Source organism: Oryzias latipes, chromosome 1 (assembly GCF_053564925.1).
Source record: "Oryzias latipes strain Hd-rR chromosome 1, Olatipes_Hd-rR_3.1".
In the NCBI taxonomy this organism is placed as follows: Eukaryota; Metazoa; Chordata; class Actinopteri; order Beloniformes; family Adrianichthyidae; genus Oryzias; species Oryzias latipes.
The window spans coordinates 41,778,287-41,801,850 of NC_136237.1; the positions used below are offsets into that span (position 1 = coordinate 41,778,287).

Here is a 23,564-nt window from a genome sequence, read left to right on the forward strand (position 1 = left end):
TTACACCTCTGTTTCCGTTCATGCTAATGATGGAAAGAGGAAGAGTAACTTCTGCAAACTCCTCCTCTCCATTTACAGGATGGAAAGCAGCACTCTTTCTCTGAAACTCTTTCTGCAGCTCATGAACTCTGTGAAGAAAGGAACCCAGAGAGAGGAGACGCCATGAGTCTGACTGCAGCACTGAGAGGATTTGTTGTTGTTCTTTGCTGGTTTGCAGGTAAAAATCTAACAACCTTAATGCTGCTGAGACCTAAAGAAACCTGGAAGCAGATATGGATGGATGGATGAATGGATGGATGGATGGATGGATGGACGGATGGATGGATGGATGGATGGACGGATGGATGGATGGACGGATGGATGGATGGACGGATGGACGGATGGACGCATGGACGCATGGATGATGGATGGATGGATGGATGGATGATGGATGGATGGATGATGGATGGATGGATGATGGATGATGGATGGATGGATGATGGATGGATGAATGGATGGATGGATGGATGGATGGATGGATGGATGGATGGATGGATGGATGGATGGATGGATGGATGGATGCTGAAGGTTTCTTCCTGATCTTCTGTTTTGGGAGTTTTTCTCTCCAGTGTCACATTTTATTTTCTCACTACACTCACTAAATGCTTCATTTTAATCTGTTAATTATGGGTTTTTTTTTTCAAAAAACACTTTGAATTATGTTTGAATAGTTGGATTATTAAAACTGTAACTGTCTTTTGTGTACAACCTTGAGTCAAATGTGGTTGTGAGCTGAAGCTTTATGCAGAAACTGAACCGATTTAGAATTCATTTAAAGTTGAACAGAAAATGCAAAACGATCAATTCTTTCTATTATAACCAAAAGTTCATTCATCCTAAAGTTGGTGATTTTCTCCTCAGAACTCACATTCTGACTCTGAGTGATGAGCTTGAGACTAAAATGCTTCAATAAACAGTTTTCATAAACAGAGAAGAAACCAGATCAACAACAGACGTTTACGTTTAGACGCTGGACTTCTTCCACAGACAGGATCTCTTGTACTCTGAGATATTATGGGATGCATCGTTGTCCTGAAGTTTGTGAGTTCATTCTGCAAAACAAAAACTAAAATAATCTACAGAAACAGAAGGATCTTTATTTCTGTCTATTAGTGAAAGATTTCAGTAACTTTTGAATAAAATACAGTAAAAAGTTTATTTTTTTTTAAAAAGTGATTTTGTAAACAAATAAATTGAGAGTTGATTAAAATTAGATGGAAGAAAAAAATACTTGTTTCGTTTCACTCTGTTGTCACAGTAAGCTGAAATAAACAATCATCATTTTAAATTCCTTTTTTATATGTAAAAGACTCAAAGTTAATAAATGTATTCAGGAAACATAAAAACCTTCAAAGACAGAGAACAGAGGAGTTTTCAGAGCAGAAGTGTTTCTCTAAAAGCTCTGATCGGACTGGGATCTTGTTGGTCTTCAGCAGTTCATCACATTAAGGCCCGTACACACCGGGACGAATATTCGCCAGGCGTTATTCGCCAGCGTTTTTCGCCACGTTTTTTGTGTTCACACCCAGGCGATTTTCGCTGACGATGAGTGGAGTGAACATGCAATTTCATTCCCTGACATTAGATGGCGCTTAATGTAAACAGAAATGCTCCTGTACACAAGGTGGCGCTGCGCAACTTTACGCTTCTTAAAGTCGCTTTTCACTCAGAAGAAGAGAGCAAGTATTTACGCGATTGTCAGAATCATACAAAGAAAACATGAATATTTCAAGCACCAGTAGCTCCAACTGGTGCTTGGTTCGGGGATATTTTAGAATGTCCATCATTATTTCTTCGCGGCAGTGTAGACGCTACTTGGCGTCTATCTTCTTCGCTGGTATGTGTGCTCAGCAAGGCAGTTTTGTGTTTGAGCGCCCCCAAGTTGTGTTTTACTGTAACTTCAGAAGCTCCAGACACGTGTGCAAAAGCGCCATTCTCATTGGTCGAGTAGATTTCGACGCGACGCTTTGACGCATGGCGTTTTTTCGCGTCGGTGTGCACACTCTCATTGGTGGCCTTTGTTTAGTCACGAGGCGTTAAACGTCGGCGAAATTCGCCGGCGAAATTCGTCCCGTGTGAACAGGCCTTTAGTTTGTAGTTTTCTGTCTGGATTCTCTGTAACAAACTGATGATGAACAACTGAATAACTGCAGTTACTTCACTTTTTCTGACCGACAGTTGTTCAACTTTTACCATCTCTCCCCTCTCTCTTTATTCATCTTAAAGCGTGACAGAAGGTCAGAGCTGTAACCATGACAACGCTCAACGCTGTAGCATTTCTGGTAACTTCTGCTAAGATTTTGGTGTTTGTTTTTCAAGTTTTGGTGTATTTAAAAGATAATAGTTTTTAGTATTAGAATTAGAAAATAAAATCAAAACCCTGGAGACTGCTTATGCTGCTTCTGCACAGGAACGCATTCTGGGAGATCTGAAAAATTTAAAGCTGCAGTTAAATGACATCATCAATAAACAAACACAATTTCAAATACAAAGGCTACGACTTGAAAGATTTGAAAACTCTAATAAATCTGGCAAATTTCTGGCTAATCAGAGAAAAATCATCAATCACCTCTATTATGGACCAAACAGGAAATGTCACCCATGACCCGGTCAAAATTAATAACGCATTTGAAAACTTTTATAAAAACCTGTACACACCGCAGATCAATCCGTCAGAGCAAAGTATTGACTCATTTCTTAATAATGTAAACCTACCCAGGCTAAATGAGGATCAAATCACAAACTTAGATTCTCCGCTCTCGCTGTCTGAACTTCATGAAGCTCTGTTACTTATGCCCAATGGTAAAGCACCAGGGCCTGACGGCTTTCCTGCTGAGTTTTATAAAGAATTCTGGGAACAACTGGCACCAACATTTTATAAAACTGTCACATCTATTAATGAGAGCCAATCAATGCCACCTAACATGAACTCAGCCAACATAATTCTTCTTCTAAAACCAGACAAAGATCCCAATAGTCCTTCAAGCTATCGCCCTATTTCTCTAATCAATGCAGATGTAAAAATTATCTGCAAAGCACTAGCACAGAGAATAGAAAAAATCACTCCTCACATAATTCACTTCGACCAGACTGGATTCATCAAAGGCAGACACTCGGATGATAATGTCCGCAGACTCGTTAACATAATAGACTTTGCCACCATTGAAAACCAGGAAATGACGGTACTATCGCTGGATGCTGAAAAAGCCTTTGACAGAGTTAATTGGAAGTTCCTTATTGCTGCCCTCCATAAGTTTGGTTTTGGAGAAGCATTCATCAATTGGATCAAAATATTATATCACAACCCCAATGCATCAGTTAGAACTAATAAACAGACTTCAAACAGTTTTTTTCTTGGAAGAGGAACCAGACAGGGCTGCCCACTCTCTCCTTCTCTTTTTGCTATATTCATTGAGCCTTTAGCTGCAGCAATAAGACAGAATGAGAGCATTATAGGAATAAAAACCAAACACAGCCATCATAAAATTAGTCTTTATGCGGATGACATATTACTGTTTTTAAGGAATTTACAATCTGTAAATGAAACAGCAATGATCATAAATGAATTCTCCTCCATATCAGACTATTCCATTAACTGGAATAAGTCTGTTTTATTACCACTCAACAGGAATATGGAACAAAGACTCACAATTCCAGTTAAAACAGGAAATATCAAATATCTGGGTATCTACTTTTCCCCCAAACTATCAGAACTGGTGCAGCTAAACCACACCCCATTACTGAAAAGCATACAGGACGATCTAACACGCTGGACCAACCTGCCTCTGTCCCTTATGGGCAAGGTAGCCACGGTTAAAATGAAAATCTTACCCAAAGTTAATTATCTCTTCTCAATGATTCCCACACAACCGCCATTAAAATGGTTCAAAACATTAGACTCATCCATATCAAGCTTTCTATGGAACAACAAACCTGCAAGAATTAGTCTAAAAACTTTAAAATCTGCAAAAAGCTGTGGAGGATTAGAACTACCTAATTTCCACAAATACTTTCTTGCAAATAGATTACAATATATCTTAAAATGGTTAAAAAATAATCCAGAAACCAACTCATGGTTAGACTTGGAACAGGCGTTATGTGGAAAGATCAACCTTTCACAGCTACCATTTATTAGCCAAACAGTTAAAAAACAGGATTGTTTCAAAAGCATTAATATAAATGCCACCTTAACAGCCTGGTGGGAATTTCTCAAAATATCAAAATCATCAATTCAACCGTGCAAAATGACACCCATCTGGAACAACCCGGACATCCTTATTAACAAAAAAATGATTCACTTCCCAGCTTGGCAAGCAGGGGGCATAAAACAACTAGAGCACGTAATTATTGATAGAAGATTCATAACTCCCCAGGAACTTCAAGACAAACATGGAATAAATAACTTCTTGGAATATCAGCAACTTAAATCAAGTATTACTAAAAAGTATAAAATTAAAGACGACGATTTAAAGCTACCAGATGTAGTTACCACTCTGATTAATTTTTCAATGAATAGAAACTCTCTCCAAAATATACAAACTTTTATGTAATTTAGATAACAATATTGCCCTTCCAACAAAAAAATGGGATGCAGATTTGAGCATCAGCACAGATGAAAGCTTCTGGTCAGAACTCTGTCTAAACACCTTTAAACTGACAAAAAGTCCAAATCTGCAGCTAATCCATCTCAAAACTCTTCACAGGATTTACTACACTGGACAAAGGATGTTCAAGATGGGTCTCAGTAACTCAGACATTTGCGAGCACTGTGATAATAATCTACCCGACAGCTACATGCACGCACTGTGGTTCTGCACTCCTGTCCAGGCTCTCTGGCAGCAGGTATCTGCCGATTTATCAGTCTGGCTTAAGGTTTCAATCACTGCCTCAGCGTCACTTTGTGTGCTTGGTGACATGAGTGCCATCGATATAGAAGAAGGATTAGCATCTATCATTTTCATAACTCTTTGTATTGCCAAAAAAACTATTTTAATAAATTGAAAAAACAAGAAAAATATAAACATAAGTCAACACAGAAATCTGCTGTTTGATCATATCAGCTTGGAAAAAATGTCAGCCCAAAGCTCAAGTAACTTTGAAAGAATTCAGTCTCTCTGGTCTCCTGTGGTTGACTCCATGACGTAGGGGGTGGGGGGCTTGGTCGTCGCTGCTCCTTGCCCTTCTGCCGTGGTTTGGGGTGGGGGTCGGGGCTTCCGGTGCCTGGCGGGGGCGGTGGGGGGCTCCGTTGGTCGGGGGGTCGGGTCCGGTGCCTGGGTGGGGCGGGCTGGGGCGCTGCGTGGTCCTCTGGGCTTGGGTGTGGGGGTGCGTGGTGGGGGGGTGGGGTGGTGGTCTGGCTTGGCTTGGGGGGGTGGTCCCTTTGCCTGTGCTGGGGGGGGTTGGCGGGGGGCCCTGCTCGGGTGGGGGGGGCCCAGCGGCGCCGGATGGGCTGCCCATCTGCACCTGGGGCTGGGATCGGCCCTTCCCTGGCTCTGGGACGGGACGGGACAACCCTCTCGGGGCCCCCGGTCGCTCTGGGTGTCACCCGCTTCGGCTGCGGGGTCTGGGGTGGGGTGGGGTGGGGGTCTTGTCGGCCCTGTCCTGTGGGGGGGCGTTCTGGGGGGGAGGGGGGGCCCATTATTAGTACGGGTCGGGGGGGCTAACGGGTCGGGGTCTCCGCTGAGGCAATCAGTGGTTGCCTCGGCCGGTTGGCCTCCTCGATCCCGTCGAGGCCTGACCAGAGCTCTTCTAGGGCCGGCGTCTGGGGGAGGGGGCCTGGCCTTGCTCCGGGGGGGGGCGAAGCTTTCTGGCTCCTCTCTCTCTGTGTGGGGCGGGTGGTGCCGGGCCTGGGGTGTCGGCGCCTCCGGGGGTGGGCCCCTGGGCTGGGTGGCCCTGGCCCCTTTGCTGGGGGTGGGCTGGGGGACGGCTGTTTGACCACCGGGGGACAGTTTACCAGCTGTCCCCAACTTACCCCCTTCCTTATATAACCTCATATTAGGGTGAGGGGGTGGGGGGTCTAGCCTGCGATGCGCCTTGGGGGGGGGGGCTACTTGGGAGTGGCCCCCCTCCTATGGTTGCCGTATGGAGTGGGCCCCCCCCTCTTTCGGTTTTATTTGCACCTTAGACATATAGGGTCCTTGGTAGGGGGGGTGCTTGGACATCACTGCAAGCAAGCAGCAGATGTCCTCCTGGCACCCTACCCGCCAATTTTAACCGCACCTTAGACATTTAGGGCCCCTTGGTGTGGAGGGTGAGGGGACATCACTGTGAGTAATCAGGAGATGTCCCCTTAGTGCCCTACTCGCCAATTTTAACTGCACCCCCCTTAGTACACACACCCCTCCCCCTTCAATATATACATTCAAACATAAACACACACACATGCACACAAACACCCTCTCAAGCACCCATACACGCACACACATTTTACAAGGAAGGTGGGACCTGGGTCCATCTGTCCCCTACCCCTTCCCTGGTGGGGGGTGTGGGCCCCTTGGCGATGGCGGCCGTGTCCCTTGGGTGCCGGCTCCCTGGGCCCGGCGGTGCTCTCTCCGCGCGGTGGGGGGGTTCATATTACACCAGAGCCGGGGGTGTTCGTGTCCCTGGGGGGTGGGTCCTGGTCCTTGCCCCTGGGCGCTGGGCCCCGCCAAACTTCCAACATGGCCGAGCCTGGTCGGGCCATATTTATAACACCCTTTGTGGGCCGCCCTTTTTTCCCCGGGGTTCCCCCCTCCTGGGCGGGGGCGGCGGGCCCCTGCCTTGCTCCTACCTGGACCAACCGTGGGCCGGGTGGGTGGCTGCCTGGAGTGCGGAGCGGGTCTCCCTTGGGGGGTCCTGGCTCGTACCTGGGGTCGGGGCGGGGGGATGCCCGGAACTCCTGGGTGGTGGTGGGGTGCTCGTCTGGGGCTGTGGGCGTCCCTCTCCGGTGGGGCCCTGCGTTGGGCTCTTCCGGCGCGGCGGGGGGCTGCCTTCCTGGCTGGGCTGGGGCGGCGCTCTCTTTCCCTCTGCGCCTCCCTTCTCTCTGGCTCTGGGGGCCTCGCGGCGGTCCTGCTGGCCCTGGCCTGGGTGGCGGTCTTGGTCGCCCGGGGGGCGGTTGTTCCCTGCCTGTTCCCGTGTGGCGTTGGGGGAATTCCGGCTGCCGCTGCTGCTGCGGCGGGGGTGTGGGTGTGGGGGTGGCTGGGCGCTCCTCCTCCTTCTTTTCACATTCCACCATCCATTTTAGAAGAACATAAACACTCACCTGAGCACAGGTGTTGGCTCACCTTTGCACTAATAGTTTGCATGATTGAATGAATGAAAGATTTCACACTAGTTGGTTTAAAGGCATAGGTATGCGTTCGTGAACACTATCTGTTTTGTGTGCATGTTGACATGTGGACATTTTTGCGGCTAGCAGGTGTGTTGATAATATTTGAGTGTGTGTGAACAGGCCCCGCCCTTTTTGTACTACATTTGAACCGTAACGATAAACAACCAGTAAGTCTGTCTGCTCTATGCTGCTTCATGGTCTTACCCCCTTTCCCCTCCGATTATCACCCTCCTACCCCCCCCTCTCTCTAACGTCCCTCTCTCTTCTTCCCCTCTTTCCTTTTCCGTCCGGTCCAACACCAAAGATTTTCAAACATGATTGAAATTAATAAAGTTTGGCCTCAATTACAAAAGGGGTTTATTCAGACATACCTTTGGTTTGTCTGAAGATGAATAACCCCTCTTGTTAAAATAAAATATGTCCAACACAAGAGGCCCTCAGCTCTCATCTGTTTGCCTAGCTGTTGGACAGGACAAGTTTAAAAAAAAAAAAAAAAAAAAAAAAAAAAAAAAAGATAATAGTTTATACTTAAACACTAAAAGAATAACAGATGACAATGATTCTGTTGGTTTGGATTTTATTTTTAAGCCCCGTGTCCCCGAAAGGCTGCTGGAGCCTATCTCTGCCACTTGTGGGTGAAGGTAGGGGCCACCCTGGACAGGTCTCCAGTCTGTTGCAGGACCACAATCACACACCCATGCACACTCGCAGTCACACCTACAGATAACTTAGAGTAGGTTTAGGTTGGCCAGTCCTGCTTCAGAATAACCAATTAACCTACAAAGCATGTTTTTGGACGGTGGGAGGAAGCTGAGGTACCTGGAGAAAACCCACGCATGCACGGGGAGAACATGCAAACTCCACACAGAAAGGTCCCCCATGGGTGTTCTGAACTAGGGGCCTTCTTGCTGTGACCCCCCCCCCAGATTGCTCAGTGCTCATTGCTCACTATAATTTATTTCATGATCATAGTCCCATAAATAATAAAGGAGAACACAGAATACAGACGTTAAGAAGCAGTATACGAAAAATTAAAATAGTTAATAAAATTAATTAATTAAAAGTATAATAATAAAAAAACAAGATAAAAACATTACTGATACATATCACACCATAAAACATTAGTTTCAAGGACAAATAAAAAGACAGTCCCTCCAGTGTTTCCATACATTTGACTGGAATCGTATATCAGCAATAAATCAGTCAGAACATTTGCTGCATCCACTGCAGTTAAATTAAAATGTTTTAAATGTTTTTTCTGCTTCAAAGTGATTCTGGTTTCTAATGTTTTTCAGGGATTCACAGTCAAACATGGGGAGTGGAATACGCCTCCAAACACATCTGTGCCTTTGAAGGATCCACAGTGGAAATATCCTGCACCTACACATACCCACCCTGGATAAGTTACAAGAAAACTGTTGTTCAGAGAGAATTCTGGTATGCTAAACTGAAGGACAAAAACCCACTGGACCTGAGAGAAGATCCTGACTATGCAGGCAGAGTCACATATCGCTGTTCTGAACAGAGCTGCTCACTGAGGATCAGTGGTCTGAGACTGAATGACTTTGCTGAGTACAGGTTCAAGTTTGAGACAAACCAACCTGATGGGAGTTTCACCGGTAAACCAGGAGTCTCTCTGACTGTAACAGGTAAACAGTTTTTTCAGTCTCCATGAAAAGTTTGCCATAAACATTATTTTTACTTTTTTCTTTAGATATAATTTCTTGTTTCTACAAATGGACTTGCAGACAGATTGATTTCATGCAGCCTCCTGCTGCAGCAGATTTTTGTTACCTGTCTTTCATGGCTTAACTTTGCAAAACAAAGATTAAGTTGAGGTTTGTCCACGACTATTGCAGGTACACTCATGGCTCACAAGACCAGGAATGTGCACAAGATTTCAGAGGGGGGGGGGGGGGGGGGGACTAAAAGTTGGGAAAGTGCAGCAAACACACCTTTTTTGTCCTATAAATAATACAGAAATTAAGGAAACAACTAAAAGATAACTACTCCGTTATGATACATGTGTAGGCTAAAGTGACACAATCGTCATTTCTTTTATGTAAACTTATTATTGTCAACATGAGTTTGTTCACTTTATCACAGACTTGGAAGACGTTGAAGCATTAAAACACTGAAGGTTATTTAGTTTGACTCAATGTGCTGCAGACATAATCAAAATAAATCAAGTTGAATCTAGATGATAATATTTTAAACACACATTTCTAACAACTTTCATCCCCAGAATGCTGAAATTATTTATAATATTTAATGTTATCTGTTGCTGGGAGGATTCTGCAGTTTAGTTCAGTTTTTCAGTTGTGTTTTTGATCATATTCTGTCCTCTATCAGTCACTCCAGGTTCATGTTAATCATCAGCTGTCTTTAAATTCTCTGCAGTGAGTAGAAGTGTCTGGTTTTGGTTCTACATTATCAGGTCATCTGCTTTTTGTGTCTCCACAGATTTTGTCCTGTTTAGGTTTATTTATTAAATGCATAATTTTCTGCCACCAAGCCCAGTTTCCTGCATGGACAGTCTTGCCTACGATTCACTGATCAATGAAAACATTTATTTTTTTCTGTGTCAGCGCCTCCAAACAATTTCTGGTTGTATTCATCCAGAAATGCACCACAGCACATCTTCTTTCTCTTTCGGCTTTTCCCATCAGGGGTCGCCACAGCGAATCATCCTTTTCCACCTCACTCTCTCATGAACATCTTCTACCCTAACGTTAGCCAACTTCATGTCCTCTGTTAAGACATCCATGTATCTCCTCTTTGGCCGTCCTCTTGCCCTCCTGCCAGGCAGCTCCATCTCCAACATCCTTCTACCAATATATCCACTATCCCTCCTCTGAACATGTCCAAACCATCTCAGTCTGGCTTCTCTGACTTTGTCGCTAACACAGGCAACATGAGCCGTCCCTCTGATGTACTCGTTCCTTATCCTGTCTAACCTGGTCACTCCTAAGGAGAACCTCAACATCTTCATCTCCGCTACCTCCATCTCAGCCTCTTGTCTCTGTCTCACTGCTACCGTCTCTAACCCATAGAGCAGAGCTGGTCTCACCACTGTCTTGTACACCTTTCCTTTGAGTCTTGCTGACACTCTTCTGTCACACAACACTCCTGACACTTTCCTCCACCCGCTCCAACCTGCCTGCACTCGCCTCTTCACCTCTTTTCCACACTCCCCATCACACTGAACTGTTGACCCCAAGTACTTAAACTCCTGCACCTTCTTCACCTCAGCCCCCTGTAACCTAACGCTTCTACCTTGATCCCTCTCGTTCAGACACATGTATTCTGTCTTACTACGACTCACCTTCATGCCTCTTCTTTCCAGAGCAAACCTCCACCTCTCTAGCTGTTCCTCCACCTGCTCTCTACTCTCACTGCAAATTACAATGTCATCCGCAAACATCATTGTCCAGGGAGATTCCTGTCTTACCTCGTCTGTCAGCCTGTCCATCAGCATAGCAAACAAAAAAGGACTCAAAGCTGATCCTTGGTGTAGTCCCACCTCCACCTTGAACTCCTCTGTCTGACCTACAGCACATCTCACCACCGTCATACTTCTCTCATACATGTCCTGAACTACTCTGACATACTTCTCTGCCACTCCAGACGACCTCATACAGTACCATAGCTCCTCCCTCGGCACCCTGTCATATGCCTTCTCTAAATCTACGAACACACAATGCAGCTCCTTCTGACCTTCTCTGTACTTTTCCATCAACATTCTCAAAGCAAAAATGGCATCAGTGGTGCTCTTACGGGGCATGAAACCATACTGCTGCTCACAAATCTCCACCTTCTTCCTAAGCCTGGCTTCCACTACTCTTTCCCACAGCTTCATTGTGTGGCTCATCAACTTTATTCCTCTATAGTTGCTGCAGTTCTGCGTGTCACCCTTGTTCTTAAAGATCGGGACCAGAACGCTTCTCCTCCATTCCTCAGGCATCTTCTCACTCTCTAAAATCCTATTGAACAACCTCGTTAGAAATTCCACTGCTGTCTCTCCTAGGCACTTCCATACCTCCACAGGTACGTCATCAGGACCAACGGCCTTTCCGCTCTTCATCCTTTTCAGAGCCTTCCTAACCTCATCCTTTCCAATCTCTGCTACTTCCTGCTCCACAACAACCACATCTTCCTCCCTTCTTTCCCTGTCATTTTCCTCGTTCATCAGCTCCTCAAAATACTCCTTCCATCTTTTCTGTACACTCTCCTGGGTTATTAGCACCTTTCCATCTCTGTCCTTAATCACCCTTATCTGTTGCACGTCCTTCCCATCTCTGTCTCTCTGTCTGGCTAATCTGTACAAGTCCTTTTCTCCTTCCTTTGTGTCTAACCTGTCATATAGCTCATCGTAAGCTTTCTGTTTGGCCTTTGCCACCTCTCTTTTCACTTTACGCTGTGCTTCCTTGTACTCCTGTCTACCTTCCTCAGTCCTTTCTACATCCCACTTCCTTTTAGCCAACCTCTTCCTCTGGACGCAGTCCTGTACTTCCTCATTCCACCACCAAGTCTCTTTACCGTCTTTCCTCTTTCCAGATGACACACCTAGCACCTTCCTACCTGTTTCCCTGATAATCTCTGCTGTAGTTTCCCAGTCATCTGGAAGCTCATCCTGACCACCCAGGACCTGTCTCAACTTCTGCCTAAATTCCTCACAAGTTTCTTCATGCTGTAGCTTCCACCACTTGGTCTTCTTTTCTGTTTTCCCTCTCTTCTTCTTCCTGACCTCCAGAGTCATCTTACACACCACCATGCGGTGCTGTCTGGCTACACTCTCTCCTACCACCACTTTGCAGTCACTAACCTCTCTCAAATGACCTCGTCTACATAGGATGTAGTCCACCTGAGTACTCCTACCTCCACTTCTGTATGTCACTCTATGTTCCTCTCTCTTCTGGAAGTAAGTGTTGACTACAGCCATTTCCATCCTCTTTGCAAAGTCCACCACCATCTGTCCCTCCAGATTCCTTTCCTTCACACCAAACCTGCCCATCACCTCCACATTACCTCTGTTGCCCTCACCAACATGCCCATTAAAGTCTGGTCCAATAACAACTCTCTCTCCTCTGGGAAAACTCTCTATGACCTCATCCAACTCACTCCAGAATCTCTCCTTCACTTCTAACTCACAGCCAACCTGTGGCGCATACCCACTGACTACATTCACCATCACCCCTTCAATTTCTAACTTTAGGCTCATCATCCTGTCTGAGACTCTTTTCACCTCTAGAACACTGTTTACAAACTCCCCCTTCAGAATCACTCCTACCCCGTTTCTCTTCCTATCAACACCATGATAGAACAGTTTGTATCCTCCTCCAATACTACGTGCCTTGCTGCCCTTCCACCTTGTCTCCTGCACACACAGTACATCTACCTTCCTTCTCTCCATCATGTCTGCCAGCTCTCTGCCTTTCCCTGTCATTGTGCCAACGTTAAGAGTCCCTATTCTCAAACCTATGTTCCTGCCTTTTCCCTTCTCTCTCTGGCCACGGACCCTTCTGCCTCCCTTCTTTCTTCGACCAACAGTAGTCAAATTTCCACAGACACCCTGTAGGTTAACAGCATCGGTGGCGGTCGTTGTTAACCCGGGCCTTGACCGATCCGGTATGTCTAAAGTGTTGTGGATGATTCGCATGGTTATTTTGGCAATTTTTACGCCGGATGCCCTTCCTGACGCAACCCTCTCTATTTATCCGGGCTTGGGACCGGCACAGAGGCAACTGGCTTGCAACCCCTGTGGCTAGATTAAATGCACCACAGCACATGAAAAATGTAATTATATGTGATCTCATAACTTTAAGGTGACTTACTCTAATAAGTTTTCCTGGTTAGTTTAAAAGTTTGTAATAAAAAAAATGACATAGATCCTTCAGTTTCAAAAATGTAATTGTATTCTAAATAAATTTTATTTTCTTTGGGCCATTTTTTTTACTCACTGACAAACTAATCATAATTAGACATTTATTCATCATTTATTCTAACTACAAGGTGGATTTGGAAATGATCATCATCCTCATCAAATCCTTCATTAAATATTCAGAAAGAGTTGAGAAATCTTGGTCAGACACAGCAGGATCTACCCTTCTCCATTTAACCCTAAGAAAACTGTTCCAAGAAAACTTCCAGAAACTTCTGTGGTTAAACAATCTTCCTGGTCTTTGGATGAAAACTAAAGTTCTCTCATGGAGAAAAGAAGCTTTGCTTGAACTTGGTCCAGAAGAACCTGGTGATGACCCAGATTCATGGTGTTAGGAAGTTTTTGAAGACATAACCTTCAGTCCAACAATATTACAGAGAGAAGAGTCCAAACCAAATTCTGAATCAGCCTGACCCATCTTTAGATCTGAAGAGACGCCATACCAATAACAGCCACTAGGGGCAGTCCAGCTCAGTCAATGCTGGAACAGCAGGTTGGAACAGTTTCCATGGTGATTGGTGAAATCTGTCACACATGACCTCGTTCAGCTGAACTAAAGCTTGAACTCACCTCTCCCACAAAAAATAAAGCTGGATGAAGCTGGAGTTCATGATGATGATGAAACGTTAACAGGAGTCAGAGAACAGAGTTAAATGTGGAATCTGGGTTCTACTCATGTGTTATCCATTTAGTCTAAGATCTTTTATTTTATTTTTTTCATTTCTTAATTCTGTTTGGAACAGATTTTTGGTTTGTGTGTCATGTTATCCAGAATTTAGGGTTTAATGTTAACTGTTTCTGATTTTCTGTATTTTTCCAGATCTCCAAGTGCTGAGTCAAAGAAAGAGGGAGTGCCTTAGAGATCCATGTGCATTGTTTGAGCTTACATGTCACAGCAGATGTGTTCTTCCTCATTCTTCCTACGTGTGGTACAAAAATGGTGAAATAACAACGGCTGGATCACAACAAAAGTACTCAGATTGGTTTTACACTGCAGACAGTGTTTCCTGTGCTGTAAGAGGACACGAGTCTTTCCACTCTCCTGCTGTGTGTAAGTTCACTTACAGTCTCATTCTAACTACATTCTGTTAAATCAGGGTGTCAAACATTTGTCTCAGCTTGGGCCTGAAGCAGGAGAATGCATTAAATATATTATATTTTTACACCCCCTAATTCAAAGGGAGAGGGTTAACATAAAGATAAACTCAAACTATGGGCATTACTTTTTATTACAAACTATTTATGTTGGACAGATGAACTTTTAACTCATCCACTGGATTCTGCAACACAAAATGAAGCCAAAAACTGTGTGAGTGTTTTGATCTGAGTTAAATCTGTCCAATTCAACAACGCGCAGAAAATGACCATCAGGTGGGAAAAATCTTTGGAGCTCTGCTGGCTCCACCCACCTGCCAATCAAAGAGACAAGTCCCTATGTATGCAAAAATTGGAGAAAATATTAATTTAAAAAAAGAATCTTTCCCTTCCAAATGGTCTTTTTTTAGTAAATAATGATAAAAGATTTAGAAACCAGATAAAACATTGATATAATTTAGACTTTTTAACTAGATAATAATTAGAGGTTTGTTCCTTTGGGCAACAATGTTACATTTCCTAAGAGGAGCTGCAACATTTGGTACTTCCTGATTTATATGATCTATGATATTATTTATTTTATATTGATTTAAATTTTTTACTGTGTATTTTTTATCGATCAGTATTTTAATTGATTGCCTCTCATTTTATATTTTTATTGTATATTTTTAGCTTTGGAGGGAGATTATTTTGACATCTGTCCGAGGACAGAAGATGAAAAATAGCCGCTGGGCTCATTTAATGTGCTCTGTCCCATAGAAATAATTAAAATTAAAAAAACGTTTACTTTTAAAGGCAATAATAAAACACATGACAACATATGATTTGTTCTGCCTGTACTTATCAGTTCCTTTTGTTGTATAAAACTGTCTGTCTGATGTTTAGCATTTAAACCAAAATGATTATCAATAGAAAACATAAAAGTGTTTCAAGTAAAATAATTTTTAATGGTAGTTATCTGGGTGGTGTTACTACGACCATTTGTATAAATATAAATCCTGTTTATCTTTAATCAGTGATTCTCAATTTGCAGAAAGAGTTACAAAATACACAGAGTTCCTTCATTAAAACAAATAAATAAATAAAAATGTCAGGGAACCCTTTCCGAAAACATACTTTTTTACAGTCAACTAGGCAGTGGCGATTTTTGTTATGGTAAAATTGTGTATACTTATCTAGCGCTTTCTACCCTTTTTCTAAATCCCAAAGCGCTTTACAGTCATAGACCCATGCACTCACACATTCACACACTTGTGGCGGCTCCGCTGCCGAACACTGGCGCCAACCTCCCACGAGAGGCAAGGTGGGGTTCAATGTCTTGACCAAGGACACTTTGACGCATGGGCGTGCAAGGCGGGAATTGAACCTGCAATCTTACCATCATGGGTCGACCGCCCTACAGCCGCACCACGGTCGCCCCATGGATGAGCAGTCATCCAGAGCAGCATTTGTCAGAGGGCGACAGCATGCTGATAGTTTGCTAAAGAAGGTAGAAAAGCAATAGAGGAGTCTGAATAGGCTTTTATTTTAAGACATCTGACACTAAACATCGCATCCATGTCTTTATCCTCTCCCCTCTCCACACTTATGGTGCAAAAAAAAAGTAAACACAACAGGATGAAGTAACTAAGAGTGAAATAACATAAAACAGCCACATGAAAAGACACTAAGGCAATAAAATAGCCTGTGATGAAGCCAATTTTGAGCAGACCAGGCAAAGGGGATTATTTCCCACAATTCCCTGCTCTGCCAGCTCGACACAGCAGACCCAACGTTCACGTGACCACCACTACATCTGAAGGTTTCATTTTGAATGTTACAAAGCTCCCTCTGCTGCACAACACTTGCCCCCCGCCCCTCTTTACGGTAGTCTTTGGAACATAAGTCAAAAGATTCAAAAGGGGGGGGCGCTCACCTATGCCTGGGTGGATCACACTAACAGGTAATTGGGAGTCTTTTCAGTCTAACAATCAACTCTAGACCGCCGCTGTGCCTCCTGTCTTTTAGAAGGAGCGCCACCGTGTCTGAAGGAAAAGGGGGGGGGGGGGCAGTTAGTGAGGAGAGTGACCTCGATTACGCAATACCTGGATCATCAGGTGCTGTTGGATCACTCAGCAGCTCATGTTAATAATGTCATTATTTACTAACTATTATAGATATTTTATTATGTGTCTTTTCTGTCGTTTAGTTGAGGTCAGTATTTGACATACAGCAGATAATTCACTAAAACAGCTGCACTTTATGAGATCATAAATAAAGAATAAATCATTTGTTTATGAATGGATTGAGATTTTTTGGTGTTACTGTTGGTGTTGCACAATATTAGAAAAATGCCAAATATTTTTGAAGTAATCCCACTGATTAGTTCTATGATTTAGTTTTTTAATGTTTTATTGGACCTAAAAATGATATTCACAATAACAATTCACATATTTTTAAATCAAATTCCTGATACGTTTCACAAAGACACACACATGACGTCACAGACCAAGAAATGAACTGATTGCTAAAAATGATGCCAGGAGTCCAGCGCTAAAAGAGCAAAGTGTTATTTCTAATTATGAATATTTCCAGGCTTTGTTTGTTTTGTTCTGCAGCATCTTCATATTTGTATAATTTTGACAGAATGTATTTTTATGGAGAAAAAAAATATTATTTGTTATTTAAGGTTTAACTTGAGTTATTCTGGGTTCATATTACTGTGTGTCTTTATTCAAATGTAAGTTAAAAATGTTCAGTTTTAAAGGTTTAAAAGTTGGCTATAGTGTGTTCAGTAAATTTTTTTCTTGTTCGGTCCAAAACCTAAAGCGTGTTTTGCTTTTAGGCCCCCTGTGCAACTGAGTTTGACCCCCCTGTAATACGAGTCTAGAAGATTCATGGATCTTTTGTGTAATATGGCCAAATAAAAGAAAAGGAACTCAAAGGATGTTGTTAAAATGTATAGGAGGGCGCTGGTGGGGTTACTTGCACAGGGAGTAAGTTAGTGTAGAACCGCAGGGAGAAACTTCTGATTATTACAGAAAACCCGTTTCTCCTGAAGCCTCCTACTCCTGTTCTTACCAGGGTCACCGCTTACCTGAAGTCTGTAAGTTCATGTCAACAGTGTCTTCTGTCATCGCCTCTGTCAAAAACAGTTTGTTTATGAAACAAACTTATTGAATGTAGACTTTATGCTTAAAAAACACAGAAACAAATCATGATGCAAAGTCCCTTTTAAGTTTTTAAATTAAATTAATACTATTGGATTGACTGAATTCTGCAAAAATGATGACAGTTATCTGAAACCTTTCTTAGCTTTTTCTCCGATAAAAATATATTGTATTTTTGGATAATAAGTTGCTCTGGAGTTTTAGTTGCAGCAGCAAAAAGATGCATAATAGAGAAGAAAATACATATAAGTTACACTTTTGGGAGAATATTATGACCAAACTGACAACAAATATATCAGCCTATTTTTGCTTTAAACAAAACATCAAATATACTATAAGTCGCACCTGAGTATAAGTCGCACCCTGCACACTTTTCTAAGGACATTGATTGAAAATACCATCTGACATTAAACCGGTCTGTGGCCCAGAAAAGGTTGTGAGCTACTCTGGTCATACAGAAAGAGTGAAGTGAGCTCAAGTCTGTGGTTTGTTCAGTGATCATGGAGAGACGAGAATTTCAACCTGAGACTTAGACTTGAATCACGTTTAAGTTTCATGAATTTGAAACTTGACTCAGGATTTAACTTTAAGGATTTGAGATTCGAGACTTTGGAAAAAATGGAATTTTTCCCACTTTCTTTATCTCAAGGAGGTTGGTGTCAGAACAAAAAAAAATGTTTTGTGTGTTATAGTATGACGACTTGTTCATTCATCCTTCATTTTTTTTATTCATGATGAATGAATGATGAATGCCTACTAGTTGTTATATAAAATGGCAAAATTACAATTCGTAAAAATAATACATCATTTTTATAATTAAGTTTTAAGACTTAATTTGAAAACAGCTGAACATTCAAGTCTAGACTTTGACTTCCTTAAAAGGACCTGTGAGAATTTCTGTGACCATGTCACACCTAGTCTACTTTATCCACGATACTTTCTCTGACGTATAGATAAAAACTGATTAACAAGTGTACTTATGGTGGGAAATCTGTGAAGAAGTATAGCCATGTTAACCCTTTAACATCAAAGATGTCGCAGTGGACATCTTAAATAACAAACACTCTTTGACGTAACTCTAGACTGTTTACATGATCAACGTGAATCAGATTAATCTGACATGGAGAAAATTGAATTTTCAAATTGACACTATATCAGTATACAACACCTTAAGTTAGTCATGTGGTGCATAGAAAGGAAAAGCTCATTTTCTCTGCTTCAAAACTGGAATTATGTTAATTGTGTAAAAAGTTTTAGAGTTACAATAATTGAAATAATGTCAAACTTGAGCTAAAGCTCCAGTGTTAAATGATTAATCCTGAATTTAACTTTGATTAGTTTCATCAGAAAACTTGCAATATCTCATTAAAAATAAATTCTGATTATTATGTTTATTTTTAAATAATCTAAAATCTGAAGCATTCAGACATCAATCAGTTTTCATGTAAACCCGCTTAAAAGCAAATGGTGGTGAGTTTAAGTTGGATCAGGAGAATCCAAGTCTAGATTGACAACAAATGAACAAAGAGTTCAGTGAAATAAATAGCTGCAAGAATAGTTCCATCAACCGACTAAAACAGGAGGTTGGTTAAATCACAGGACCAGGGTTGCTCTGCTCTGGCTCAGAGGAACTGTGGAAGCAGACGGGAAGTTGATCACTCCAGAAATCAGAATCAGAATGCAGTTTTTCTTGAATGATTCAAGTAAACCAGATGCTGCAGGAGGAGAAGGAGCCTGAAGAACTGAGGACCACCAAGCAGCAGTTAACATAGAGACAGAGTCTATAACAAAGTGTTTAAAGCTGCTTGACTCTCATCTTTGAGTGACATGTTACCTTTTAGTTGTATATCTCTTTACGTGCATGTGTGTTTGTACAAGGATGGATGTTCTCAGATGCTCCAAAAGCTCCACCAGTACAGATGTTTCCCTCTGGTTTATTGTCTGTGAACCTTCATGAGCTTCATTTTTTGTCTTCCAGATGCTCCTAAGTCCGTTTCTGTATCCATGAGTCTGACTGAGATTATGGAGGGCAGTTCAGTGACTCTGACCTGCAGCTGTGATGCTAACCCAGCAGATAAATTCAGATGGTACAAAAACAACCAACCTCTGCTCCTTGAGGATCCACGTCTGATCCTCAGGTCCGTCCAGCGTTCTGACTCCGGAAAATTCCACTGTGTAGCTGAGAATGAACTTGGAGAAGCAGCATCTGACTACGTCTTCATAAATGTGGAATGTGAGTCCAACAAAGGAACCAGAATAAATCTTCTGATCTTTCTGATGTTTGACCTTCACTAAATAACTTGAATTTTTATGTCCAGATCCTCCAGAAACCTCCTCTGTGTCTGTGAGTCCCTCTGCTGAGGTCCTGGAGGGCAGTTCAGTGACTCTGACCTGCAGCAGTGATGCTAACCCAGCAGCTAAATACACCTGGTTCAAAGACAACAGACCTCTGCTTTCAGAAGACAAAGTTCATTTCTCCTCCATCAGGTCTGAACACTCAGGAAATTACAGCTGCAAGTCTGAGAACAAACATGGACAAAGCAGCTCGACTCCTCTGCTGCTGGATGTTCAGTGTATGTTTAGACTCTGGTTTAGAGATTTAGGTTTTCTTTGACTGAAAGTATCTAGAAGTTCATGTTTTTGTTTCTTCACAAATCTCAGATCCTCCCAGGATTCCCTCAGTGAGTGTCTTTGGTAAAATCTTGAAGGGCAGTTCAGTGACTCTGACCTGCAGCAGTGACGCTAACCCAGCAGCTAACTTCTCCTGGTACAAGAAGGATGAAGACTCACCAAAAGCATCTGGAACAAACTGGACCATCAGTGATTTCAGAGCTGAACACAGTGGCTTTTATTACTGTGAAGCAGAGAACAGAAGAGGAAGTCTTAACTCCAGTTTACAGCTGATTGAAACAGAAACAGGTTGGTTCATTCTTCTGGACAAACTGATGGTTCTATAAAAATTTAAAGAAAGTAAATTAGTCTGTGTCTGCTGACATAATCTCTGCAAATCACAACATCCCTTAATCCATCTAAGGCCTGTGGGGGTAAGTAAGGGGCTGGTAGGTGAGATGCAGGTGTGTCACAGAGATCTTTCATTTTTTTCAAACCCCCAAATCCTGCACCTGTATGGGGTCAACAATCCCGTTCATGTGACTTTAGGTTTTCAGAGTTTAATTTTGTCTTTCCAGGTTCATGGAAATCAGCAGCAACTGCAAAGACCACATTTGCTGTTTTGTTGTTTGTCTTTATCCCTGCCTTTCTTTGGATCAGGTAAAGAACTATTTAGTACCTGTTTGGACTGAAGTTTACATTCATGCGTCTTTTAATGACTTTGTCCTTTTTTGACTGTCCAAACCAGAAAAAACAGGCGTGTCACAGAGCAGCAGGAGAAGAGACCTGCCAACAGAACTCAGGTAAGAAAGGTTAGCTTTGTCTTTGTGAGGCGTCCTTCAGTCAGACAGCATCCACCAGAGAGCCCACAAATACAGATGTGCAACTCATCTCTATCTGTCTGCATGCAGCAGAAGCTAGAGATGAACAAACATTAACATCATATGAAGTAGCAGGTCCTTAAGGAAATATCTAAAATAATGTATCCTTTAAAAAAAGAGTCATTGAACCATGTTTATTTCCCAGTCAAAGAGTTTTGAAGAGATTCTGATGTAAAAGAGATGATTTCACAGCAAACAGCCTAATAAAGATGAGAGTTGAAGTCCAGGTGGGGAAGGTGTGAGTTTGTGGATCTTCTCGTCCTGCAGCTCAACACGAGTCCAGACATCAACAGTCCATCTGCAGAAACAGAAGCAGCAGAAGAGCAGCTTGAGCTTCATTACAGCAGCACCCACCTCTCTGAGAACCAGGAGGAATGTCTGTACTCCAACATCAGGAGAAATCCCAAACCCAGACAGAGACCAGAGGACAACTCTGTTGAATAATCAGCAAGAAATCTGCTGAAGCTAAAAAGTGAGCAACTTTCATGACAACCAGGTTTATTTTCTTTAGAAACTGGCAAATTAATTAAACTTTATCTACTTTTTCTTACAGAACAACAGAAGCTGAACATTCAGAGGATTTTGCTTTTTACAGCACCGTCAACAAAGTCTCATCCTGATGCAAGAAATTCAGATTTACCTTCACCTTCTGCTGTTATTGACGCGTTTGCTTTAAGAAGATTCTCAGCTTGGTCACTTTTTCTCTTAAATGATTCATGAAAAACACAACAATCCAATATAATCAGGAGAACCGACTGTTTTTTTTATAAAATTACTTTCACTTAAATATGTTTTTTAGGATGATTTTTTTCTGTGAGGTTATTACAAACAGAAACATCTGCATTATTGTTGTGCCGGCTTGGTCATTATTCCACACAGACGAGAGGCACTAGAGTTCCTGCACTGCTGTTAATGTGGTTTTCTTTTCTTCAGACTTTATTCTGCATCAACATCGTAGAACTAGCAAACATAAGTAATGAATAACTATAGCACGTACCTTCACACAAATAATGCACAAAAGAATACAAATACATACAACTTTGGCCTGCTAATGAGCCAACCGGAGAACTAAACACAATCAATCTTCTTAATTGCTCTCATAAGGTTGTCTGTCTGTCGTGCTGACTTCGCATCTGCTGTTTAGTTGAAAACACAAAGTGCTTCCTAAACCTTCCAACTACCCCTGGCTGCAGCCTGCAGAATTGCTTAACATAGTGGAATGCTGAAACGCTGTGGAATGTTAACCCCGCCCACGTTGAGCCCGTTAACCCCGCCCACGTTGAGCCACACTGCTCCAACCTTTTGCTGAACTCAGGTAATCTAAACAGATAAATACTCTTCAAAATGAAATATTACTGCTCCTACAGCTCCATTAATATGATAGAAAGTGCAGAAAATACAAATATTTAAATCTACAAATTAAAGTAGAAATAATTTACGTTTTCAGTGTCACTGTGGAAGAGCGCCCTCTGCTGGCTAAATAAAGAACTACTCACATATCAACTGCTGCAATTGTCCTGAGAATTTCTGTTTCAGTTCAGATTTAATTCAAGTTTGCAGAGGTCTTCACGGCGCTCTCACTTCATCGTAGACCTCATGCATCAGCCAGGACGCCTGCTGGACGTCAACACACCGGCTGCCCAGCAATATCAGACCATTTAGAAGCAGAGGGTCAGTGATGACATTCTGCTGCTGTTTGGAGCAAATAATAAAAGTCAAAACCAGAAATGTTTTTTTCATTTTCAAAATGAGGTTGCATTTTTGGACCCATATTAAAATTAAAAATCAATCCACCAAAATGCTTTTTCATTTTCTTTTTCAACATCTCTTATTCTGTCACTTAATTAAAATGATAATGAAAATGTTATTTGACATTTCATTTTCAAAAAGTTCTCTGGTAAATGTGTAGGAAAATTCATTTAGAAATGTCTAATTTGACAATTAAAATGGATTAACAGAAATGATTTTTAATTTTCAAAATGTAGCTGCATCAAATGACTCAAAATGAAAAATCAATATTTCAAAATGCTTTTTCATTTCCTACTTAAAAAACTCTTATTCTGTGTCATAATTAAAACGAAAATGCAGAGAGGGGATTGCATTTTCATCTTAACATCCACCCTGCGAACATTGTAGCAATATTCAATTTGAAAAAGCATTTCCAGAGGGGAGGCGGGGCGATGACGTCACTGCTTTCTCCGTCTGTCCGGCTGCTAACAGACTCATGCTAGCAGCAGTGTAGCTTTGTGTTAGCGGCAGAGGAGACAGCTTTGTGATGGTTGTGAACTTCTGATGATTGAACACAGCTTCTCAGGACTACGTAGCAGTATTTACACCTTCTGTGGTCCTCCTTCAGACGCACCGCGGACAAGCTTTTGTTCTTTGATCTTTTCATTATGTATTACAGGGGTTCTATTATATTTTCTATGTTCTTGTTATTATGCATTTAATGGATTCTATATATGCATGTATATTGAATTACAGAAATATGCTTGATTCCTGCCTTCAGTAGCAGATAATATGTACAGAGGTCACCAGTAGGC

At 42.2% G+C, this 23,564-nt stretch overlaps 1 protein-coding gene across 1 annotated transcript; it reads left to right on the forward strand.

Moving 5' to 3' along the window:
• On the forward strand, positions 1-22,112 carry LOC111947741 (B-cell receptor CD22-like). Its single transcript, XM_023957486.2, has 10 exons — positions 1-217; positions 8,641-8,994; positions 14,107-14,337; positions 19,509-19,763; positions 19,849-20,103; positions 20,192-20,449; positions 20,719-20,800; positions 20,889-20,943; positions 21,289-21,493; positions 21,575-22,112. The coding sequence occupies exons 1-9, from the start codon at positions 163-165 to the stop codon at positions 21,463-21,465; spliced, it is 1,722 nt and encodes a 573-aa protein (XP_023813254.1). The 5' UTR covers positions 1-162; the 3' UTR covers positions 21,466-21,493; positions 21,575-22,112.
• The last annotated feature ends 1,452 nt before the right edge of the window (positions 22,113-23,564 follow it).